Below are 21309 nucleotides of genomic sequence, written 5' to 3'. Positions count from 1 at the left end.
CAGTCTTATTCCAAAATGGATCAAATAAATGTATTTCCTCAATTCTACACACAATACCCCATAATGACAATCTGAAAAAAAAACATATATATTTTTTTTAAATTGTTGCAAATGTATTAAAAATAAAAAAACTTGAAAATTTACATGTACATAAGTATTCATAGCCTTTGCTCAATACTTTGTTGATGCACCTTTGACAGAAATTACAGCCTCGAGTGTTTTTGAATATGATGCCACAAGCTGGGTACACCTGTCTTTGAAAATATTTGCCCATTCCTCTTTGCAGTACCTCTCAAGCTCTATCAGGTTGGATGGGCAACTGTGTACAGCCATTTTCAGATCTCTCCAGAGATGTTCGATAGTTTTTAGATCTGGGCTCTGGCTGGGCCACTCAAGGACATTCACAGCGTTGTTGTGAAGCCACTCCATTCATATTTTTGTGGTGTGCTTTGGGTCATTGTCCTCCTGGAAGATGAAACGTTGCCCCAGTCAGGAGTACTCTGAAGCAGGTTTTCATTCAGGAATTCTCTGTACATTGCTGCATTCATCTTTCTCTCTATCCTGACTAGTCTTCCAGTTGCTTCTGCTGAAAAATGGTATGATGAAGGCCACTGTGCTCATTGAAACTTTTAGAGCAGCAGAATTTTTTTGTAACTTTTCCCAGCGTTGTGTCCCGAAACAATCCTGTCTCGGAGGTATAGAGACAATTTCTCAGTCTTCATGCTTGGTTTGTGCTTTGACATGCACTGTCAAATAGACAGGTGTGTGCCTTTTCAAATCATGTCCAATCAACTGAATTTACCACAAGTGAATTCCAATTAAGCTGCTGAAACGTCTCAAGAATAATCAGTTAAAACAGAACGTACCTGAGCTCAATTTAGAACTTCACGGCAAAGGCTGTGAATACTTATGTACATGTGATTTTTCTGTTTTTTTTTTTTTTGTTTTTTTTTTGCAACAATTAAAAAAAAAAAAAATTTCACATTATCATTATGGGGTATTGTGTGTAGAATTTTGAGAAAATAAATTAATTTAATCCATTTTGGAATAAGGCTGTAACAAAAAATTGTGGAAAAAGTGAAGCGCTATGAATACTTTCCAGATGCACTTTAACACACCTGATTGTGCCCCTCCCTACTCCCCTCCTTATTTTGTTCAGCTCTGTACCAACTGTTTAGTTACGAAAAGATGGTGTGCTTTGCACTCACGCTACAACCATACCACCCAACTCACACTTGTCAAACAAACTAGGAATTGGGGCCAAACATGCCCAGGCATGGTTTGGATAGCCTAGAGTGAGTACACCCTTAGAAAGACAAACACATGTGCAGGGTGGGGAGACCCGAGGACTGGAATTGAGAACCAATAGTAGGCAGTGTTCAAGAACTGAAGTCTTAAAGATACAGTGCTTGTGGACTAGAGCCATCTTAGGGATGTGTTCAGTGGCTAAAGTCAGCCCTGCACTGTACTCTGGAACTGAAAACCTCAACACACACCATTTGAGGACTGGATTCATCTCTGGAGGATGCTCAGGGGATGAAGTCGTCACTGCATTGTGCTCAAAGGTTGAAGTCAGCACTGGTCTTTGCTCAATAAAGGCTGAAGACTTTATTTTACAGCACTTGGGGACTGCTGCCATCTCTGGAAAACACTCTTGGCAGCTGAAGATAGAACTGTGCTGTGCTCAAGGGCTGCTTACACAGGTGCAGAAGCAGGCCCTTGGACTGAGCTCTCTCAGGAACAGGAGTAGGCTGTAGGACAGCTCTTTCTGGACTGGGAGCAGGTTTTGGGACTGCGCTATCTGGAGCAAAAGTGAGCTCTGGGACTGCTCTCTCTGAAGCAGGATTAGAACCTGTGACAGGGCTCTGGAATAATCATCCTTTAAAAAAGGGTTCAAAAATGACTCAGTATGCTAATTTACTGTAATCTCATCTTTTTTTACCGAAGTGAGGAGACAGGATCTCTTATGTAGACTTGGCAAGACTGGCAAGCACTTTAATTATGACCTCTGCTGTTGATTCAGACTGCTTGGGACTGACCTCATCAGCTGTCTTAGGGAGAGCAGGATACTCTGTGCTTTCCTCTGTGGCCATAGGGGGAAGACTTCGTGCTTCATAGCTTGAACCCCATGAGCAAGAGGCTCAGAAACAGCCTCAGTGGAATCCACAGATTAAACAGTTGATTCTGATATGACCTCTACAGCAGTAACTTGACAGGCTTTAAATTTAGTACATTCTCACACTAGCCACGGTTGTGTTGAATTGAGCCAAAGCATGCTTGCCTTCCCTCCCCTGACAGCCTGCACGCACACTGCATATTTACCTTCTGAGCTGGAGCACAATTATGTCATGATGATGTGACTATTCAGTTTAACAGGAAGAGAATTGCTTCCGCTTAGCACAATGCATATTGCTTTTGTTATTTTGTTTCCTATTATTTTTAGTCATATTGGATGCAGTGACACACAGTCGAATATTTTGCAGACAGATCCACAACATTTGACGGTCATAAATTATCATAAATGTCCTCATGCTGCATGTATTAGGAGGTTTGCTGAAGGCTACAGCTGACATGCAGCAAGGGATTTGCATTTTAAATAATCTATTTCAGCTCACGTTTATTGAAAAGTAAGAATGATTAATGAATCTGCATAAAACCTTTAAAGTGATGTTGCATCTTCAGTTTCGCGATCGTGCACGCTTTGCACTCACGCTACAAGCATACCGCACCTGAGCCCAACTGAATCGTGATCTGGGACATCTTTTCCAAACAGGCCAGGGCCGGCCAACTGAACCGCACCTGGGCAGGTTTGAAGTACTCACACTTGTCAAACAAACTGGGAAATGGGGGTCAATGTGCCCAGACACGGTTTGGATAGGTTAGTTTGAGTAAGCCCTTAGTCTTAACATGACTTGCTTGATGGAAATTGGTGGACACAACTGGAAAAACAGATTGTTCAGAAGTATTGACTTTACATGATTCTGGAAAATAGTATTTGTGCAATAGAAAGCGAGGAATGCATGCAAGGTTGATCAAATAGCACACGGCTTTGTCTTCTTCAGTCTATTTCTTGTTGATTCAGCACACTTCATCACATCTGTAGAATTGGCAATCAACTCAGGCTAAGTACCAGGAAATACCATCTAACTAATGACAGGTAAAGACTGGAACATAGGAACGTTACTTGACTGTTGGGTAATAGACTTGGAAGTGACTGGAGAAGGCTTGACTTGCACATTATTCACATGAATGCACATTCACATTATTCACAAGAAAATCCTTCTGTAGTTTAACCACATTCTCTGAGTTAAACAGAGTTAAACACCATAGACAGACCAGATTTTGTTTTCTGTTCTCTCATAGTTTAAAGCATAAAATCAACATTAGAGCACAACTTTAAAATACAGGATCACACTATAATATTTAAATATAAATTTTATTATGTTTTCATTTTATATCCTACACAAACACTTTTTGTGCTTTTCATAAGCATTGGTGATATAGAAACTTCAAGTCATTACATTTAAATTTAGTCATTTAGCAGATACTTTTTTTTTCAAAGACAAGAGGCATTCAATTCAACAAGAAGCAATAAACATTAGAAGTCCTAATTATACAAATAAACTGTTCGTGCTTAGAGAATCAAGAGCTAGAGTAAGTAGGGGGAGTTTTATTGAGTGATCAGAGCTAGTTTTTTGTGCCACCAAATATAGCCCTGCATGCAATAAACTCACGCTCAGTCAGGCGAAGTAAAGGTCTAATTGCCTAGGATGTAAATCAAATTAATCAAGCTCTAGCCACAAATAAAACAATAGACATATTTTAGATGATGAATTAGTAATTATATTATATATGGTTAATTATATTCCAAGTCAAGAAAACAATAACTTCAATAAATAAAATATGAAGGGCGACATGATGGTGCAGTGGGTAGTGCAATCGCCTCACAGCTAGAAGATTGCTGGTTCGAGCCTCGGCTGGGTCAATTGGCATTTCTGTGTGGAGCTTGCATGTTCATCCTGTGTTCGCGTGGGTTTCCTCTGGGTGCTCCGGTTTCTCCCACAAGTCCAAAGACATGCGTTGTAGGTGAACTTGGTATGCTAAAATTGACCGTGGTGTATGTGTGTGAATGAGTGTATGGATGTTTCCCAGTGATGGGTTGCAGCTGGAAGGGCATCCGCTGCGTAAGACATATGTTGGATAAGTTGGCAGTTCGTTCCTCTGTCGTGACCCCAGAATGATAAAGGGACTTAGCAGAAAAGAAAATGAATAAATGAATGAATGAATGAATGAATGAATAAAATATGTTGGCAAAAATGTAGTGACCAGTGATTCCCTTCTCTGCCAGAGACTGCTCTATGGTTTAAAAAACTGAAACTTTAAAATCATTCAGAGCTTTATCTTTTTTATGTTAAACATAGTGCTGTTTACTTGTAGATGTATGATGACTAGTGCGCTTCCGCTGAGCCATCTGTGTTAACGTGGCCACAGAGCTGTGACGTCAACACACAGAATCTATCTGCACAGTTCATCATGGTTGTCTAACTGTGCTGAAAAGTCTGGTCCATGAACGATTTATAATCGTGCCGCACAGTTCCAGGCCCAGTGGATAAACAACTGTAACCATACCGAACTGTTCTTAAAACGGTTTGACATGAAAATGGAAAAGCGGTTAATTATCTGAACTGAACTTGTTTTGAGTGTGCAAGAAGGGAGTCTTGCCAGAGGAGCATTGCAGTAGTCCAGCCTAGCAATAACCAGAGCTTCAACTAGACGTTGTACTGCATGATCTGTTTGGAATGGTATAATGTTAAAATGTGCAAACCTGCATGATTGAGCAGTGTTAACAATGTGCTCTTTGAAGGACAGCTGATCATATAGGATCAGCCCAATATTCCTTACTGAATTACAAGGGGTAATAGTAGAATAGAGTATAGAAGAGGACCAAAAACAGATCTCTTTGAATTTATGCCATGCTCTCTCTGTAGGAGTGCTGCCCAGTGTTCTCTAAGTACATTGGACTGTCAGGGGTATGAGGGAGTAGTGAGCATTGGCCTGGTGGAGAGAGGACAAATCTCATCTAGGCATAATGGTAAAGGGGAAGAGAACGTTTCTGTTACACTATTAACTATTAATCAAGAAATGAGAACTGGGTGTATGAGGGAAGAGAGAATGTAACAAAGCAGGAGACGTGAGCCTAAGATAGACTGGTTGGGATGGAGTGATGGTGTGGTTGTGGGAAGCAGTATGTCAATAGTAATGCTGAGGTGATCTGAAGTGTGCAGTGGTTTAACAGTGACTTTTTAAGAACTGCAAAGTCTTATAAAGAAAAGTCAAGGTAATTTCCAGATTTGTGTGTGCCTGTGTGATTGTATAATGTTAGAGTTTGAATAATGGATTGAATGGAAGTCTGTAGCATACGATTTTTCCAACTGAATGTTGAATTCGCCTAATACTACATGCAAGTTTGTCATTAATGCAGAAAGGTAATTACTGTCACATTCTGAGCAAGCAGTGTAATGGACTTTTTATTTTGACAAAGTCATTGTAGTCCAGCTATTTGAATATCTAATAAAAGCGGCGCATGTGGACGAAATTCATCTTAAACAACAAAGATGCATTGTGACAGTCATTTTTTATTATTTTGTAAGATTAAATTGACCCTTTAAAAGCTTTTTATTGGGAGTGCTAGTACACAGTTTATTTATGTTGTTGTTTTTTATTATTTTCCCAGAGATGGGTTGCGGCTGGAAGAGCATCTGCTGCCTAAAAGAGTGCTTGATTAGTTGGCGGTTCATTCCGCTGTGGCAACCCCGGATTAATAAAGGGACTAAGCCGACAATAAAATGAATGAATGAATGTTTTTTTTTTTATTTATTTAGGAGAATTTGTGATGTCTTGATTTACTAATGTGTCAAACCCACAATAAAAATGTGCTTTTGTAAAAATGAAAACAAAACAACTGTTGAGCATCTCGTTTGACCTTGATATGAATAATAAAAACAGCCATATTTCATTAACTCCATATAAATCAGTCAATACATGAAATGATAATGAGATGCTGTTCCACAAACAGCTTATGTACACACGATTTGAAAAGGAGTGAAAGTGGACACTTTTGGATTTTGGCGTGTATAAACAGACAAACAGCAAATACACAAAATAATATGTATACATGTAACATAAAATTTCAGATATTGGAGTGCCATTTCATATGGTAATTAGATTAATTAAGGGTGTTTACAAGGCCAAGGCAGAGATCTGACAGGAGACAGCAGCTGCACAAAATTATTTGCGATTTATAAATGTTACATCTGTAAGAGAGGCATAAGCACAGGTTGTGCGCATTTTCATTTTCTCTAAATCCCAATCGCACACTTGTGCAAAATAATAATAAAACAAATTGTGAATGGTTTCCGTGCAACATTTAATGCTTAAAATAAGACAGGAGAGAATCATTAGTTTTGCCTATGCCCTTGACCATAATGATAATGTTGAAGTTTTGCAGCAGAGTGATTACATTTAATAATTAATTAATTGTATATTGTGGATTAATAGCTCTACAAAATCAGCTTCTATGTATAACTATGGTAGAACAATCACTTCTAGAACTAAAGACTCTTCTGTCAGCAAACCTACCTGATCTGCTGTGGTGTCAAGCTCTTTGGCTCGCTGTCTGGAATGCTAAGGAAAATAAAAAGATCAGGTAGGTTGCTGACAAAAGAGTCTTTAGTTCTAGAGGTGATCGTTCTACAATAGTTATACATAGAAAATGGTTTTGTAGACCTATCAATCACAATATACAATGAATGAATTTTTAAATGTCATCACTCTGCTGCACAACCTTAACATTTTCATTATGGTCAAAGGTATAGGTCTCAAACTCGATTCCTGGAGGACCGCTGCTCTGCAGTTTTGCTCCAACCCTAATCAAACATAGCTGATCCAACTAATCAAGGCTTTCAAGACTACTAGAGATTATTATTATTAAAATGGGCAAATGAATGGCAAATGAATTGGCAGAGCTCCACAGCTGACAACGATTAGCCATTAGTGGGATATATCTGCTGCCGGCTAAGGTACAGGCACTACAATTTAGCTTCAGAACCTCTCACATGACTGAAGAATCTTTCTGCCAACCTGATTTCCAGAGAGCATAGCAGTATTACGAGTGTGGGAGAGGAGAGGACAGTGGCAGTACATCTTGGCTTCTCATCTCCTGGGTGTTTCACTGGTGTACTAAAAAAGCAGTTTTCACTAAAAGCAGAATTCCCTGAGAGATCACATGGTCTTTTTCAAGATGTTGTTCCGACCGTGTGTTTCTGGATGCGGTGGTTTTCTCACCCTGGATGACAGGCACGAGCACTGTATCACATGTCCAGCATGTTGAGGCGGTGCTTGAGGAAAGTTTTTGCCTTCTTGTTGAGCAACGTCTTGTTGAGCAGTTCTTGTTAAGCAACTGTGGTTGCAGCATACTCTGTGTCCCCGCTGCTGCTTCCTGCCAACTGGTTAGCACTTGGGTGGCCTGAGGGTTATAGTTTGGGCTTATCTATCACCTTCAGTCCTGCGGACCCCACGCTCCTCATCAGTTCACTCTGTCCAAGTTTCGAGTGGGAACACTGGTCCATCCTTCGGGATGGCTGCGCTCTCATTAGATGACACCAGGGACTTGATGTCCATAGCTGCATCGGAGGGCAGGCTAACTTGCTCCAATGAACATCCAAATCCTCTGCCACTCTCCGGGGTTGTCAGCAAGGTTCGGATTTGGAGTCTGACATTTTGGTTGTGTTTTTCCAGGCTGCTTCGGCCATAGAACCGGAGATGGCTTGTCCGCCAGTACCGCGGCCGGACCACTTGGATGGGTGTTACATGGGGTCGAAGAAGACGGCGAGACCCTTCAAGCCCTTCTTCACACAGTAAGCTCATGCAGGCATGGAGGGCAGATTTTTTTGCCTGGTCCTTGGGCACTCAAGCTCCACAGGATATGAGGTGATTCCTCTGGTTGATCTCGTTATTGTTGTCAGTCTTTGCCCACATGGTGCCTCCACCTGATGAGGTCCCCTAAACTCTCTTCCAAAGCATGCAGATTATCTAACTCTCTCAGCCAGACCCTACACCGCTGTGGGCCAGACTGTATCTGCTTTCACGCTATGGCCACCTATCAACCCTACCAACCAGAGAAGCTGACTGAGCTGCAGGAGGGTGGTTCTTCCTCGGGCTTGATGCATTAGTTCCTCACAGCAACCGATTATGCTCTCATGTCCACCAAATTGGCTGCTTGTGCCCTGGAGAAGACGATGGCCACGCTAGTGGTTCAAGAGAGCCACCTCTCACTAAACCTGGTAAATATGAAAGACGTTGACAAAGCTCGCTTTCTTAATGCTCCTATATACCAGGCTGGCCGGTTCGGTGACACCGTCGAGAACATTACACAGGAGTACTCGGTGGTAAAAAAAACAGTTCAAGGTGATGGATGAGATCATCTACCAGCAGGCTTGGAAAACTGCTTTCCCTACTGCGCCATCCACCTCAGCTGCTGCTCACAGAAGGCGTCAACCTATGGCTCCAAGATCTGCTCTGCTTCCGCTGCCCGCTTCACCAACTGAGTGGCAATGCTAAGCCCCCCGCAGGACTGTAACGCCCCCACCCCAGGGCACGGTTAAGTCCAGTAAATGGACCACAAAGCCTCCCTGAGTAGGGGCAACCCTGATAAGAGGGGACCTGCTCTTTCCCCAGCAGTAACCAAATTTTCAATAAAAGAGCAGTTTTCCCTCTCTCTAGGTGTGCAAACCAGAGCCTCGCCAGTCTGGGATGCTCCACTGTCCAGCTCACAGCACTGGGCCCCCCAACCTGAGGCTCCCAGAGTACAAGAGAACGGACTCCTTTCTCTCACTCCAGCCTTATCATGAGATCTAGAGCGAAAGATAAAAGACACTCTTATTTTCAGCTCTTCCTCAGGGTGCTCAGGGTGAGCACTCCCCTGCCGAGTTGCCCCTTCGCTGGCATGTCAACAGTCGCTCTAATGGTGCCATCGGTGCAGGCTCTGCCAGCCTGGTTAGCACTGCCCAGTTTGTTGTGGTGGCTCATAAGGACAAACAAGGGTAACCCAAGAGAGCGCCCTGTCTTGCGAGAGGAGATTGCTATCTTCCTGGTGAAGGATGCATTCGAGAAAGTCTCTCCAGCCGAGATGAAGTGCAGGTTTTACAGCCCGTATTTTATTGTGCCCAAAAACAGTGGGGGGGGGGGTTAAGACCAATCTTAGATTTGGGCAGAATGTCATTTACACAGAATGCCATTTCTTTTGCAGAAACGCATACTCCAGTGCGTCCGTCCTAGGAATTGGTGTGCAGCTATAAATCTGAAGGACATATACTTTTATGTCTCCATTCTTCCACACCACCGTCCATTTCTCCGGTTTACATTTAAAGGTCGAGCATGGCTGTACAAAGTCTTCCCCTTCAGGCTCTTCTTGCCTCTGGGTTTTCACTAAGCTCGTGGAGGGTGCCCTAGCGCCTCCTCGTATTTTTTGTATATTCAATTATCTTGATAATTATCTTGGCTGATTTTAGCCTTGTTCTGGGATTAATTGATTATGCACAGGGACAAGGTGCTCAGGCACCTCGACCAGTTGAGGCTTCGGGTCAACCAAGAGTAGAGCAAACGTTGCCCCGTGCAGAGGATCTCTTATCTCGGAATGGATATGGACTTGATTATTATGGTTGCACTCCTCTCAGAGGAGCATGCCAGGCTGGTTCTTTCCTATCCGAGCACCCTTAACAGGAACACAGTGGTCCCACTGAAATTTTTTCAGAAGGTCTAAGTTGCATATGGCTTTCGTAGCCGCTGACATGGATGCCTCCAGCATGGGCTGGGGGGTCATGTGCAACGAGCATGCAGCTGTGGGTTCATGGTCCGGACCTCAACTGCATTGGCATATCAACTTTTGGTAGCTGTTGGCAGTGCTTCTCACTCTCTGCCAATTTTTATTAGGAGGGGCGCATACTTTCCTGTCACATGTCTCAGCTTGCTCTTCGTCTGCTCCTCAGGAGCCACAGGTGGCTAAAATCGTTGCATGCCATTCATATTCCAGGTAAGCTCAACTGTGCAGCCAATGCACTCTCATGACAGCTAGCGTTCCAAGGAGAATGGACCACCTCCACCTTGGTTCGCTTAAACTGATATGGGAGTGCTTTGAGGAAGCCCAGGTTTACTTAATTGTTTCTCCCAAAGATGCCCATTGCTGTTTTACTCTATGACCTAGGGCCTCCTCAGCATGGATGAAATATGCGCTTCCCCCAGTGAGTCTAATAGCACAGAAACTGTGCAAAGTCAGGGAGGACAAGGAACAGGTCTTATTTGTGGCACCTCTCTGGCCCAACAGTACCTAGGTTCCCGAACTCACACTTCTCACAACGGCCTCTCACTGGCACATTACCCTGTGAGAGGACATCCTTTTCCAGGGACAGGGCACCCTTTGGAACCCACACCCAGATCTCTGGAACATCCACATGTGGTCCATAGACCATAAAGCGCAGAATATTTACTTTTTTATATACTTATACTTAATTTATAATTATATGACTTACTGGCATTGGTGGTAACACCATCACTCAGGCTAGAGCACCCTCTGATAGGCATGCCTACGCCCTGAAGTGGAGTGTTGTGCTTCTCACTGAGAAGACCCCTAAATTTACCAGATAAGCATAGTGTTATCCTTCCTTCAGGAAAAGATGGAACATAGGCTGTCATCCTTTCACAATAAAGGTTTACTTGGCTGCCAACTACACTCATCATGATGCGATGGATGGCAACACGCTCGGGAAGCATGATCTAGTCATCGATTCCGCAGAGGCGCGGCGATTAAAGTCTCCCGCCCCCCTCTCATGCCTTATTGGGAGATCCATTCGAGCCACTCGATTCTGTATCTTTGAAAATTCTGTCTATAAAGACAGCTTTGCTGATCGCACTGGCATCGTTTAAGAGGGGATGTGGAGGCATTTCCAGTCAGCGAATCATGCCTGGAATCATGCCCAGCTATGTGCTCAAGATTTCTACCACCCCATTTAGAGATCAGTTGGTAAACCTGCAGGCACTGCCTTTAGAGGAGACAGACCCAGTCCATTCACTGCTTTGTTTCATTCGAGATTTGCGCCTTTAAATGGAGCGAACGCAAAACCTAAGATTCAGTGAACAGCTCTTTATCTGTTATGGTGGCCAGCAGAAGGGAAGTGTCGTATCAAAACAGAGGTTGGCCCACTGGATAGTTGATGCCATCGCCCTCGCCTATCAATGCCAGGGTGAGCTGTATCCCCTGAGTCTGAGAGCACACTGTACTAGAAGTGTCACCTTCTCTTGGGTGTTGGCACACAGTACTCTTTCACAGATATCTGTAAAGCTGTAGGCTGGGCGACACCTAACACATTCGTGAGATTATTAGATAACCCCGGTCAATTGGGAAGAAATTAATCTCGTTTCAAAAAATGCTTAGTACACCATGCTCCCTAACCCAGAGATGTGTGCACCTATTTTGTTCTGCTAGCAAGTTTCCCACTTGGTGAACCTTAGAGAATTCCTCTGAGGCCCCGAGCATCCAACTCAGTGGAGGAGTCGAGTGCTTGGCTCAGTGTGTTGTCTGGTATGTCCATTTTGGTCTACTCACATGCTGAGATTTGGTGCCAGCTATGTTATTCCAGCCACAGAGGGTTCCCCCTGACCTGAGCTAGTCTTATGTTCTACTGGCATCCAGTCTCCCCTCTTAGGTAGCAGGTGGTCTCTGCAGCGTCCTCACCCATCAAGGACTGGCAAAATAAAACAAGCTAGGTAAAAGCAAATTTCGACATCTCAATCTTATTACAAATCTCAAATTTGTTTATGCTGAATGCTTTCTTATTCAGCGTCATAAAAAGTACACATTTTCCTGTATGTGAAGTATTACTAAAAGCATTACTCCTCACTAGAGGCAATCCTAGTCTCTCCGGAACTCTAAGCAATGTTGACAGTAAATTGAAGAGTGAGGGAAGAGTGGCAATTAAGTAAGCAGAGACTGGGGGTCGGGGGTGGATTGGGTGGTAGTATGGGTGTTTGTTGGTCTGTAAGTCGAGAGCAGAGAATAGGGGGTGGTTGTTGATCTGTTAGTGACGTGCCAGGTGGGTACTGGGGTGAATGTAATTATATATTTTATTTAAATTTCTTTAAATACAACATCAGTCACACAAGTTTATGTGTAAATAATGGGAACCTTAATTACTAAGTAGCTTAGTTTAAGCTATGAGAGAATTCATTCCTTTAAAATCTCCTACATTGCTGTATTGTCCTTCAACATCCAACTTCTATATTAAGCTGCTTTGACACAATCTGCATTGTAAAAGTGCTGTAGAAATAAAAAGGAATTGCTGGTAAAGTAATTAGCCTTTCAGCCAAACCAGTATTTCTGTGGTGGTCTTATTAATTTTTCAAAATACCTCAACTCATTGAGAGTGTCATAGAGAAAATGAAAGTACACACATGCTGTAATAAAAAAACCTACTTGTAATAAATGTTTTATAAATTTATTTTATAAATAGATATTTTTTTATAGCTGTAATACACTTATTAAGACTGTGTTGTCTTTTTTAATTATCCTATAGCATTTTTAAATATTTGTATTATATAATTTTTGGTTCATAAATTGTATATAAAATAAACACCTCACTTTAGTTTGCAAGTCAACAAGTTTAACTCTAGGAGACTTGTAAAATAAAAAGTATTGAGTTTGTCATTTTGACTTACAATTAATAACATTTATAACATTGCAGACATTGTACTTGAACAACATGCAACGTTTATGGTTCCTGGTAAACATAAAGTGAATAAGTACAACAATTGTGTCAGCATATTACTCATCTTATACGAAAGATAAATATATAATATTGGCTACGAGGATTGTCTTGTTGAATGCCAGATATATGTGATAGGATGGACTTACATACTAACTTTACATAGATTGGATTAAATACAACACCCAATGGGATGACAGTGTTTCCAACCCAGGCTCATTGTGAAAACGTAGTCCCGCGGATATTTCTGGAGACCGCGGAATACGTCCCGGCGGGTATGTACGGCTGCAGTTTTTGTTTTTGCGAATCCGCGAGAGGCCGCTGTTGTGCGCTTTTTCGCACCTCAGACGCCTCTCGTGAGTGCGGTTCGCGCCCGCGCTGTTCTTGCGTGAACCCACCAGAGGCCGCTGTCCAACTGACCGGATGATTGACTGCGCGACCGGCCAATCGGCTGACCCGCCCTCCTCCTTCCCTCAACCCAACCAATTTTACCGATTGACCCGCCCGCCCGCTCACTTCCCTAAACCCGAGCAACAGTTTACAAAAGCCGTCCAAAAAAGTAAAAGCCAGTTTTTGGATTTCACCGCGTTCTCTCCCTGTCACGAAACTCGTTCACTTAATTTTTGGGACTCTGTTTTTAGTCTTACCTGATTGCTGGAACCGCTCTTCCCCGAACTCCGTGGTAGACTCCTCTCTGCATCTCGAGCCTGCCGACGTACACTGTGAGCTGAGTGGACAAACGGGTTGCAGCGGGGAAGCCCTTCACAAGGAGGTAAGGCAAGCACGAAAGGGACCAGCGTCACACCGCCCCGCAGCGTTCGCTTGAAAAAAATAAACGCAGCCGTACGTACCCCCCAGGACGTATTCCACTGTCTCCAGAAACGTCCGCGGAACTACGTTTTCAGAATGAGCTTGGGTTGAGTGTTTCTTGGTCATATGGATGCCTTTGATGAATTCCTTAAACAGTGGACTAAGGTCTGAACAATTTGTTTCTGCTAAAGACATTGCAAATCACAAATGAATCAGTGTGTTGGTGAGTACATTGGGCTCATCTACAAATGGACTGCTGCAGAGCTTAATCACCCCAGAGGTGCTGGGTGCAAAAGTATATAATGCCATTGTGACTATTCTGGGGGAAAACACTTTTCACCAAAACTGATCATGATTGCAGAGAGATTTAACCGTTTCATTATCACAGTCAGCACAACACAGAAACAGCAGCACAGTTTGTTGTTACAGTCCTAAAAAAAAGCAGAGTGAACACAGAATTTAGACTACATTTTTTTTAAGGTGCATTGCATGATCGTTTTGTGTGTGGGCTAAAAACTGTCCATACAGAAATGGCTGCTCTGATGTTCCAAACGGCAGTGGAGATTGCTGTATCCATGGAAACAGCTGTGAGAGAATCACATCAGTTAAGTGGCTCTGTGAAAGTGAATGCACAATCCCTACAAGAGAAAGGGAAAAGGAAGTGCTACCATTGTAGTACAAACCACAATAAAAAGACTGATTTTAAAAAGCAACAGTGCCACAACTGTGAAGAATAGTGCCATTTTCCAGAGTACACAGCATTTAAGGGAAACATAAGACTGAACACAGAAAAGTATATTGTTAGAAATCTGTTCTACTTTAAAAGAAACTGCACCAGATGAAAGTGCTTAGCAGGGGTCAACATTTTACTAAATTAGACCTTTCAAACTGATACCAAGTTGAGTTGCTAAGGTCTAATTTAAAATTTTAGGGGCTCTATTTTAACAATCTAAGCCTAAAGTCTAAAGCACATGGTGCAAAAGCAGTGTCTGAATCCACTTTTGCTATTTTAGGGATGGAAGAATGCGTTTTGTAACCTGCCGTATGGTCTATAAGGGTTGTGCTTATTCTCTTAATTAGTTATGGGTGTGTTTTAAGCATAACATGCATTAAACCATTTAGAGGCTCATCTTCCATTCCTTTTAAAAATCAGTTGCACCATGCCATGGCACATTTGCTATTTGCATGACAGAATTTGTAAGTGGGAAAACTGAAGAAAAGTGTTTAACAGACTATCTGCAAAAGGATAAAGAATGAGCTATTCAGCCTCTTTATTTCTCTTTACTCTACTAATACTCTTTTTCTTGTGAAGTAAGAACAAAACCGTGTTGTGCATACTCCACTGAAAAAATTCATTAACCTACATATTTAGTTTCATAATATTGTTTGTTAAGCACAAAGATTTTTTTCAAAATTATTTCTAAATTCAGTTCTAATTTCCAGCAAATTATAAGTGATCAATAAAAACAATGTGTGGTCAAAATTATATTCAAAACACCTTCTATTCTGATATGGTGACGCAAGCGTTTTCTGACAGGTGGACAAATTTAAACTTTTTTATTAAGTCTAAACTTTAAACTTTTCAAAAACTTTTTAACAAATATAAATGTGCAAATAATAAATACTACAACTGAAAATAATAAATTATACAATTTGCTAATAAAATTTCACAATGTTTAAAAAAGTGTCATAAATAAAATGACTACAACGGAAGCATATTCCATACGGTGGCCGGGTGTATGATATGGCCCTAGGTCCACAGGTCACCTCAAAATTGGATATATATATATATATATATATATATATATATATATATATATATATATATATATATATATATATATATATATATATATATATATATATATATATATATTTGTTTCCCCGTTTTCTGTTTAACAGAGAGCAGATTTTTAACACATTTAACACATTTCTAACACATTTCCAAACATATTAGTTTTAATAACTCATTTCTAATAACTGATTTATTTTATTTTTGCCAAGATGAAAGTAAATAATATTTTACTAGATGTTTTTCAAGACACTTCTATACAGCTTAAAGTGACATTTAAAGGCTTAACTAGGATAATTAGGCTAACTAGGTAGGTTATGGTAACTATCAAAAAACATTTACCTAAAGGGGCTAATAATTTTGTTCTTAAAATGGTGTTTGAAAAATTAAAACTACTTTTATTCTAGTTAAAATAAAACAAATAAGACTTTCTCAAGAAGAAAAAATATTATCAGACATACTGTGAGAATTTCCTTGCTCTGTTAAACATCATTTGGAAAGTATTTTAAGAAAGAGAAAACAATTCAAAGGAGGGGGGGGCTAATAATTCTGACTTCAACTGTTTGTGTGTGTGTATAGCTGTAGCTGCCTATATTTAAAGATATATGAAGCCTATATTTTTAATTCCATAGGTTAAAAAAATAAGTGACATGACCGTCATTTATGTCATTTGTATAGCCTCTATTGCTATATTCCGAATGTCAATATAGGATGTAACTATAATTAGTTTTATATGTTTTCTGCATACTCTTTTTAAATAAATGTATAACTGAAATAACAAAAATGGGCATGCATGAAAGAAACTAACAAATATAGAAAATACACATAAATTAAATTACTGAACAAAAAAATGATAATGGAATTTAAATAAAATGTTATATGTTTGAAGGAATGTTTCAGATATGTTTGATAGGGATCAAATAACACAAACATGCATAAAAATCATTCATGTAATGGGCAATTCAAATTGATCGCCATATACTTTAACCTTAAGTTTTTTCTATCTATTATATGTCCCAGTCTGCATGTAGGTGCTTAATACATTCTGGTAACACTTTGTAATAATTATATACTATAAATCATTAATTAAGCATTGGCAAATAGTTAATTTATCATTTGTTAAACATTAACTTTATGTTATAAGACATTAGTAAGTCGTTTATAAACATAGCTTTATTCTTAAAAGCACATTTATAATGTGTTTTATGATTGTACTTTTATACTTTGTTACTGATGAATTTAGTATTGCATTACAAACCATTTGTGTTTAATAGTAGTTTGTGGTTTATAAGATTATTCAGAACGAGTTGATTAATAAACTATTTAAATCAGTTATTATTTAGGCATATAGTAATGGTTACTATGTGTAATACATACTTTATTAACACGTTTATGCAGTTTTGTGACCTAGTCTTTAGGTCTCATATAAAATTGTGTTATTTTTCACTTTCTCTACAATGTAATATAAGGCTGCTTGTGTTTTTTCTCTCCTTGTCTTTCTTTTACAGAGATCAAAAATAGCAGTGTATGAAAAAATGTGGTCATACATGAAATCGGCTGAGCCATCTGTCTTTGCCAAGACCACACCGGACGGCGTGGCACGGGTACGAAAGTCGAAGGGAAAGTTCGCATTTCTTCTTGAATCCACCATGAATGAATACATTGAGCAGAGGAAGCCCTGCGACACGATGAAAGTGGGCGGCAATCTGGACTCTAAGGGCTATGGTGTGGCGACCCCCAAAGGCTCAGCATTAAGGTGGGTGGAATAATATAACAATATTGTCCATGTTGTTATAGTATTCCACCTACCCTGATGTCCTGTGTTGTCATTTCCTCCCCTCCTCCCCTTCCCAAACCCCCTTTATTAAGAAAAGAGGTAAAGGTATTATGCATTTTGAATGATATTTGATGCTTTCACAATGATGCTTTTGATCAGTTTTTTCTTCTTTAAATGTTTGTCTTCTTTTCCATTTTCTCAAACAGATTTTTATCATTTCGAGACTTAGTCAGTGGTTAATTTAAGCAGTCATTTCACATTTGTGTGTGCGAGTGTGTGCGTGTGTGTGCGCGTGCGTGTATGTGTGTCCCTTCTCGTCTTTTTTGTCCTTCGATCTTTCTCTTGCTGTCTCATGTGGCTGTCCTTCCTGACAGTTGTGTTGTCACTTTTAATTTAACAGTTCAACGGTTTTTCAATTTAGCTTGTAAAAGCTGTGCTGTCACTTGTGACGAATGTTAATTGCATGGTGTTTGTTGTTGTTACTTTTCTTCTCAATGACAATGTCCCCATCCCGCACACTTCAGTTTAAAACAATGTAACCCTCCATGCCACCTTGAATATTTAACACTTTCTTTGCTCTGATCTTCTTTTACTTTCATATTCGTGAAATTCTTAACCAAATTGTTTCAGCCATTATAAATGCTGCTATAATTGACTCCTAGTAGTAGTAGCTGACCATATTCAATAATGTTACCATTACTACTACTATGCTAATGCAGTAGATTGCTCACAGACCTGTGCATTTTCTTACAAGTTATGTTTTATTGTTTCAAGAAATGCTGTTAACCTGGCAGTTTTAAAACTGAATGAGCAAGGCCTGTTGGACAAATTGAAAAACAAATGGTGGTACGACAAGGGAGAGTGCGGCAGCGGGGGAGGTGACTCCAAGGTCAGCCTCAATGTCACCGAAATCGGGTACCATAGTACAGAGTAATCGGCAAGCCTGTTATTCCTGAACTGAGCCAAACCAAACCCAAAGAAAAATGCATCCTCTCAGTGACCCTTTATTACTGTGCCATCTGAGAGTGAAATGAGAACCCTGACTTGGCTAATGGAGGAGAGAATATGACCAGTAAGATTTTGTCCTACTGAGGAGGAGTCACTTTTCACAAAAGGTTGCTTCAGTGAAGCTTTCACCACAGATGTAAGCAATGCTGTCAGTGTTGTTTTATTATCGTCCAGAGCTGCGTTGGCGATATTAGTGCTGAGATAGGTGAATACATCTACCTAGCAGAGAGTAAAGAGAGATTAGAAAAATTGCCTTCTCGGTTTGCTTCTGCTAGGCAGATGTACACAAACAGCAATAGACTTAATATTTTAGAACATCAGCTATAATGTTTGACAGAACTAACAGACAGCATTAGTTTGAATAGAATTATGACTGGTAAGAAAAAACACTGACATAATGTGATCTGAAGAATACATACTGTACACGGGAAATCCCATTTCTACATCTCTTCAGAATTCAATATCTTTGTTTAATCCTGCCTGAGTATGAGATCAGGTGGAGCCATTCTTCTAGTTGTTTGTTTTGAGAATAACAGTTGAAATTGGGACACACAATGAGATCTTTTTTAAAAAGTATGCAAGTAAAAGTATATTGTTACAAGTCTATCTTAAAGATTTCAAAGAATGAACATCTTAAATATCTAGGCACAGCTGATTAATAGGACTTAATGGAAATGACATACTGTGAGCCTCACACTCCATTATTTCCATGTTCTCATGTAAATCCTGTGAGTGCAAAACATGGTAAAAAAACAGGGCAATCAGAACAAAAACAAGGACGATCCACATTAATATACACACTCAAAGCAGTCATTGTGAGATAACGATAATTATAATTTTTTCATTAATTTTTAAGTTAATCTAAATGTGTTTCATACTTACTATGGATGAAGGACTGAAAACAGGAGCAGCTTTTTGAAACAGGCAGCAATGCATGATCTTATCTCTTCAACGCTATTCGGAAGGCAAAATGTGGGATTATGGATTATAACTTTTTCAGTGGCACCCCAAAGAGGCCTTTTGTTAGTTTAGCATGTACATTTTGAATGTATGTAATGTGGCATCAGACAAGTATACCATACCTAATATAAGTGTTTAATGTACATTAATGGATATGTTTTTGCAGGGGTAGATATTAATTCCTGCCTCAGTTTTGAAATATGTTATATTGTATGTAAAAACTGCTCCATTTCTTTAGTATAATTATAATTTAGCCTATATTTCATCTAAAACACTTCTCAGAGGGAAACTAGGTTATTCTGGTGACACAAATATCACTTACACCTTCTAGCTTAACTTCTTTACCAATTCAGTTGAAAAAATGGTCATTTATTTAGGTATCTACTCAATTTGTTAAAATATTTTTTGACAACTGAAATTCGATTATTCTGCATGTGTGTAATTCGGAGTACATCACATTGTGTTTGTGTATGTCAAAGTGTCAGACACTGATATAAGATACTAGAGAGTAAAAGTATAGCTCATTAATATTCACAACCCTTCCAAACATTTAATTATAATGTTCAATTCTTCTTTATTTCTATAGCACTTTTTACAATGTAGATTGTGTCATAGCAGCTTAACATAGGTGAAGTTCTAGTAAGTTGCTTCAGTCCATGTTTCACGGTTGAAATTCAGTTTAGTTCAATTCAATGTAATAGTGTAAATGTCACTGCTGAAAGCTGAAACATGGTCAAAACCTATCACATCATATTAGGTCAAATGACTAAAGTTGTAATTGAACATGTAAAACCCTTTCTGAACATTTTTGCACTTACCTACGCCATATGCCTTCTTTGTAGATATCAGAAAACAGTATACTACATTGTATCAATGCATTCTAGAGCACGTTTAAAGGAGAACAAGGAATGTAGTTCATGTAGTAAATGCAATGTAATGCCAAAATTTATTCAACAAAAATAATTAATAGTAGTAAGATTTTATTTTGAGAAATATCTTGCACTCTAATTTAATATATCAGTGTACATTTGCATAACATTTATATTTGCCATTAGAAATGTACCTGTTTTTAAAAGCTAGAAAGGTTGTTTAATATTTGCGTTTTTTTCAATTGATTTAAAGTCAACGTAAAAAGCCATTCAAATCCATTTCCTAATGTGAAATCTCTGGTTATAGTTATACCAGCCTGATCTCACTAGGAAACGTAAGTATTTTACGTTTTGTCAGTTTAGTGGCTAATTCGTACGAATCCGTATGAGTTCATACGAAAATGTACGATTTTAAAAAGGAGGTGTGGCACCCAGCCTCACCTCTAACCCCAATCATCATTGGGTAATGAGCAAATCATAATAAATTGTATGAATTTGATTATACGAATTCATACCATTTAGCCACTAAATCAAAAAGTTACAAATTGCTGTGAGATTGTGTTGGTTGTACATATTAAAAAATGTATCGATGTCCCAAATGGGCCCAATCGCAATTCTAGCCCTTAGCCCTTCCCTTTACCCCTAGCCCTCATTTTGCTAGTTTGCTAGTTGCGTGAAGGGGTGTCCCAATTCTCTTTAGCTTGAAGGCGTAGGGCTAAGGGGTGGGGGTAGACCAAAGGCAATGACCTTTTTACAGTGTCTGCTATAATGTTAATGTTGTTTTTCATGTGTTTACATAGATGAATATGGCCACGGTGTAAATGCACAAGACAATTATAATCCTATTGCCACATTAGATCATTATGATAGCATAATATATGCCTTCAGGGATTTCCTGAAGATAAATACCAAAAAAACAATGCAACTGGAATCACTACAGCAGTCATGGTCATCTGGGGTCCGTTCTTCGTACCTCGCTTAAATGATCTAAGATGATTTGGCAGATCCTGGATCTTTTAATCTTGATAACTGATCTCTCGCTAATTTGGTTCTCCAAACAAGTTCACGAATCAGATTAGAATATCTGGATGAACTGATCTGAGATCGCTGCGTTTGTTGTTAAGGACAGATCTATCGATCCTAGAAATCATGATCAGCAATGCAACGATTGGCTGACTGCACAGCAGCGTAATGACATCATCTGATTAATATTCAATTATCCATGTGAGCAAAATTACATCAAATTAGCAGTAAACGGCTTGTTAAATATGACACGCA

The 21309-nt window shown here is 39.7% G+C and overlaps 1 protein-coding gene across 6 annotated transcripts in view; it reads left to right on the top strand.

Moving 5' to 3' along the window:
- gria3b (glutamate receptor, ionotropic, AMPA 3b) overlaps window positions 1–21309 on the top strand; it is a 302031-nt gene that overhangs the window by 265249 nt on the left and 15473 nt on the right. For 4 of the 6 annotated variants that reach the window (XR_015506639.1, XM_087280263.1, NM_198360.2 and 1 more), the window contains exons 13-14: window positions 16926–17173; window positions 17969–18083. Coding sequence is in view for 5 of the 6 variants with exons in the window: in XM_087280263.1 (XP_087136389.1) it covers window positions 16926–17173; window positions 17969–18083 (363 nt within the window). In the remaining variant the exon portion in view is untranslated. The remainder of the gene's footprint in view (window positions 1–16925; window positions 17174–17968; window positions 18084–21309) is intronic. The other 2 variants (XM_087280262.1, XM_087280267.1) reach the window with 1 other exon arrangement.

This window comes from Danio rerio, chromosome 14, assembly GCF_052040795.2.
Source record: "Danio rerio strain M-AB ecotype USA chromosome 14, GRCz13ab, whole genome shotgun sequence".
Lineage (NCBI taxonomy): Eukaryota > Metazoa > Chordata > Actinopteri > Cypriniformes > Danionidae > Danio > Danio rerio.
This window is presented reverse-complemented; position numbering and strand designations above follow the sequence as displayed.